The sequence below is a fragment of the Olea europaea genome, chromosome 14 (genome assembly GCF_002742605.1).
Source record: "Olea europaea var. sylvestris chromosome 14, O_europaea_v1, whole genome shotgun sequence".
NCBI lineage: Eukaryota > Viridiplantae > Streptophyta > Magnoliopsida > Lamiales > Oleaceae > Olea > Olea europaea.
The window spans coordinates 7916886-7920344 of NC_036250.1; the positions used below are offsets into that span (position 1 = coordinate 7916886).

Below are 3459 nucleotides of genomic sequence, written 5' to 3' on the forward strand. Positions count from 1 at the left end.
ATAGAAACAAGTTTAAGCCCCCATTTGTCATCCTTTAAAAATTTAAATTATTTGCTATATAATCATTCTCCACCATACATTCACACAATAAAATTTCCTTACTTTTTAACTACACATTTTTAAAAAAAAAATACTATTCAATAACTCATTATTCCCAAATAAATTCTATCAAATAGGCTCGAAGTTTACATTTACAAGAGCATTGTGATCCTAAGACAAAAGTTAAGACATGAAAGGGAAAGGTGAAGGACTGCGTTGGAGACCTTCCAAAACTACACATTTATTCTATTTTCAGGGAAAAAAAAATGGGGATTCTGAGTAATTTTATTGTAATAATCTTAAGTGGTTTCCTCTTCTTTTTCTCTATTCTCTCTTTCTCATTCTTTCTTTTTCTTTATCTTCCCAATGTGCATCAATTCAAGGTGCATGCTATGGTTGTGAACCACTTGATTTTATAACACCTTTTAAGCAGATGTAGCACTTGACCAAGTACGGTGCAAAATAACTTCACTGTTTAACTATGCATAAGTGTAAACATGAAATAACCTCATTCAACCCACACAAATTTTTGGTGATGACAAATGAGGAGAAAAAATGATAAAAATAAGAAGGTTAAGCATACAGCTTGAGAAGAATATAACATTAGCAAATGTATGTAAAAGGGAAGAATCATTAGTTGACAATTAAATATTTGTTTTGACTATATCATCCTGCTTTGATATTCATATATATGCTATATTCTCCTGAAAAATGACTAAAATCAGAATAATATACAGACAAAATCATCTTAACTAATATGGTACTTTGACAGAAAAATGCTTATATCTATCTGGTTCACAAGTCAAATAGTCCTTATTTTGAGTGAATTTTTTTTGAAAATCCAAAGCAACTTTTTGACAAGAAAAATAGTTTGATTACCAGTTATGATGTTATGACATTACGTTATTTAAGATAAATATCTTGTAAAATGTCTACATTCCCATGTCACTCCAGTTCTAATGAAGGAATTCTCGAGTTTAAAATGGAAAGTCTCAAGTTAAGGAGGCCTGATATGAAGGAATAAAGATTCTAGAAAGAAACTATAAGGTTTCACCAAGGAACTCTGAGATGTAGCAAAGACTAAGTACCTACGGAGGAACAAACAAGAACTCTAAAAAAATGACAACAAAAGGGCAGTTCAAATGAACTACAAAATCTAAGTACCAAGTTCTACTAGATGCATCCAAAGCCCATACCAACATGAAAAGAAGAAAATATCATACAGCATTATATATATATTTTATAGCTTTGTGGACACTTCGTATTCTAGTTTCCATCTTCTTGTTATAGACTATATATATCTATTTTGAGTCCATACATAATATCCTACATAGCTTGAAATACTTCCATTGATCTAGAAACAATCTTAAGTTGTGTTAAACACGGTAAGCATCAATAAATAGCCTCTTTCACCACATTTCTCTTACAGTCTATGCTTATTCATACTACAATAATCAAATTATCACAGCTAAAAGCAATAAGAAATTAAAAATCTTACGCAGTGGTCTCTTGGCCACCTCCTTGAGTTCCGGTGCTGACAAAGAATCCGGCGGGCTTCCCAGATAGTTTCTGTTCCCTCCACAACTGTCCAGTCGAATCAAAGAAAGCTTTCATTTGGGCCGCCATGCACCCGTACCTCGTTGGGAACCCAAACAAGAACCCATCCGCCGACACCAAGTCTGCAGGGGACCCGATTACCGGAATCGAATCGTCCTTAGGAGGGGCCCGCATTTGGGCCAGGACATCATCAGGCAGCGTCTCTGGTACCCGAAACAGCTCCGCCTCGACACCATCAACGGCGTCGACACCCATCTTCATACGCCTGGCCAGGCCCTCCACGTGACCGTACATTGAGTAAAAAACTATGAAAAGCCTGAGGTTCTTGGACGGGTCTGGTCCGGCCGTGGTGTTGGAGGTGGAATCTGGTGGGGATTCATCTACTATTGTTGTGGGTTCGGGGAGTTTTTTCTTGCTAGGAACACAGCCCCCACCTTTTCCCATCGAATTGAAATGGAAAAGAGGTTTCCTGATGGTGGAATAATACTGTTGGTTCAGAGGGAACGTCGCGTCGTATAATCAACGTCATGTTTTCTCAAAGCCCTTGACAAGCATTATTTGAAAAAAAATAATAATAATAAAATAAAATAAATAAATAAATTCTTAAAGAGTAATTTAACATCATTTTAATACATATTATACATTTTTTAAAAATAATGTGGCTCAAACTGTCAAACATACACTAAAATTTTAAAATAATTCATTAATATAATATAAACTAAGTATTTTTATTATTGATTTTAACATTTCAAATGAATGTAAAGATACATTTACAAATGGTTTGATGAAAGAAGTATTTTGTGAAAGGTTCGCAAAACTATTGCGAAATTGAACTTGAATGGTGTATTATTTTACAAAAGAGTCTTGAAAGAATAATGTACTTGTAAAGAAAAAGAAAACAAATAAATATAAGGTAACGAACAAGCCTTCATGATTGACAACAGTTTCTAGCTTACAACACCATTATCCAATACTAATATTTAACTGAAATTCAATTGAGAATCCTACAACAAAACCTAGTGAACATGAGACAAATCCAAGGTGCATCATTTAAGAACATTAACTTTGTGTTTTTCAACATCAAATTTCTAGTCATTTTAAAGAATATGAGAACTTCTAATAGAAAGTCAACTAGCAATCATGATTTTCCTCAGAGAACTTATTCTCTAGATGAAAGACGGCCACGACTTGATTTCCACCAAACTTCCTTCCATTCAGTCCCTGCCGTGCTTTTGTAGCGCTTTCAACATCGACATACTCCAAGAAAACCTAGAGGTAAGCAGATAATTGTAATTCAGTCTCAAATTTATGTTACAACTAATAAAAGAAGATAAATTTGCTAATGAAAAAAGCCAAGAAATCTATTGCTGTAGTTTGAAGTATCATATTTGTTTTACCAGTCACTGAAAATTGAACTACATGCTAGGAAATTTCAATTATAAAAATTGTATAATAAAATTGAGTGCTCTTTATACCAAACCTTTTCTAAACCTGGTGTTGGTTCACCATTGGGACTTGGGTTTGTGATGAGTGTAATTCACTCATTAAATTAACGCCTCTAAATCACGGGTTTTTGCTTGTTATTTAGCACTTTTGAATATTTTGATGTGTGTATTCATGTTATTTTGCAGCTCAATCAACATTCGAGAAAACGTCACAATTGGGAGCTTGTGATGAATCTAAAATGGTGATCATAAAACGGGGGCATGAATTGGAGATAAGAAAAGAGAATTGCAATGGAAAAGTAGCTTAGAAAATGAACGATTCAAGTGAGGAGCAGTTTGTTAGACGCCACAACGCCTAACAAAAAGGAAATTTTCAGCAGTAAGTTGGGCGCCGCGGCGACAGCCCACGAAATACATC

At 34.4% G+C, this 3459-nt stretch overlaps 1 protein-coding gene across 1 annotated transcript in view; it reads right to left on the reverse strand.

Moving 5' to 3' along the window:
• The window catches only part of LOC111409014 (probable NAD(P)H dehydrogenase (quinone) FQR1-like 2), a 6757-nt gene extending 4631 nt beyond the window's left edge, over nucleotides 1–2126 (reverse strand). Inside the window, exon 1 of the mRNA XM_023038907.1 lies at nucleotides 1538–2126. Within this exon, the coding sequence (XP_022894675.1) occupies nucleotides 1538–2040 (503 nt within the window). The 5' untranslated portion in view covers nucleotides 2041–2126. The remainder of the gene's footprint in view (nucleotides 1–1537) is intronic.
• Between the last annotated feature and the right edge of the window lie 1333 nt (nucleotides 2127–3459).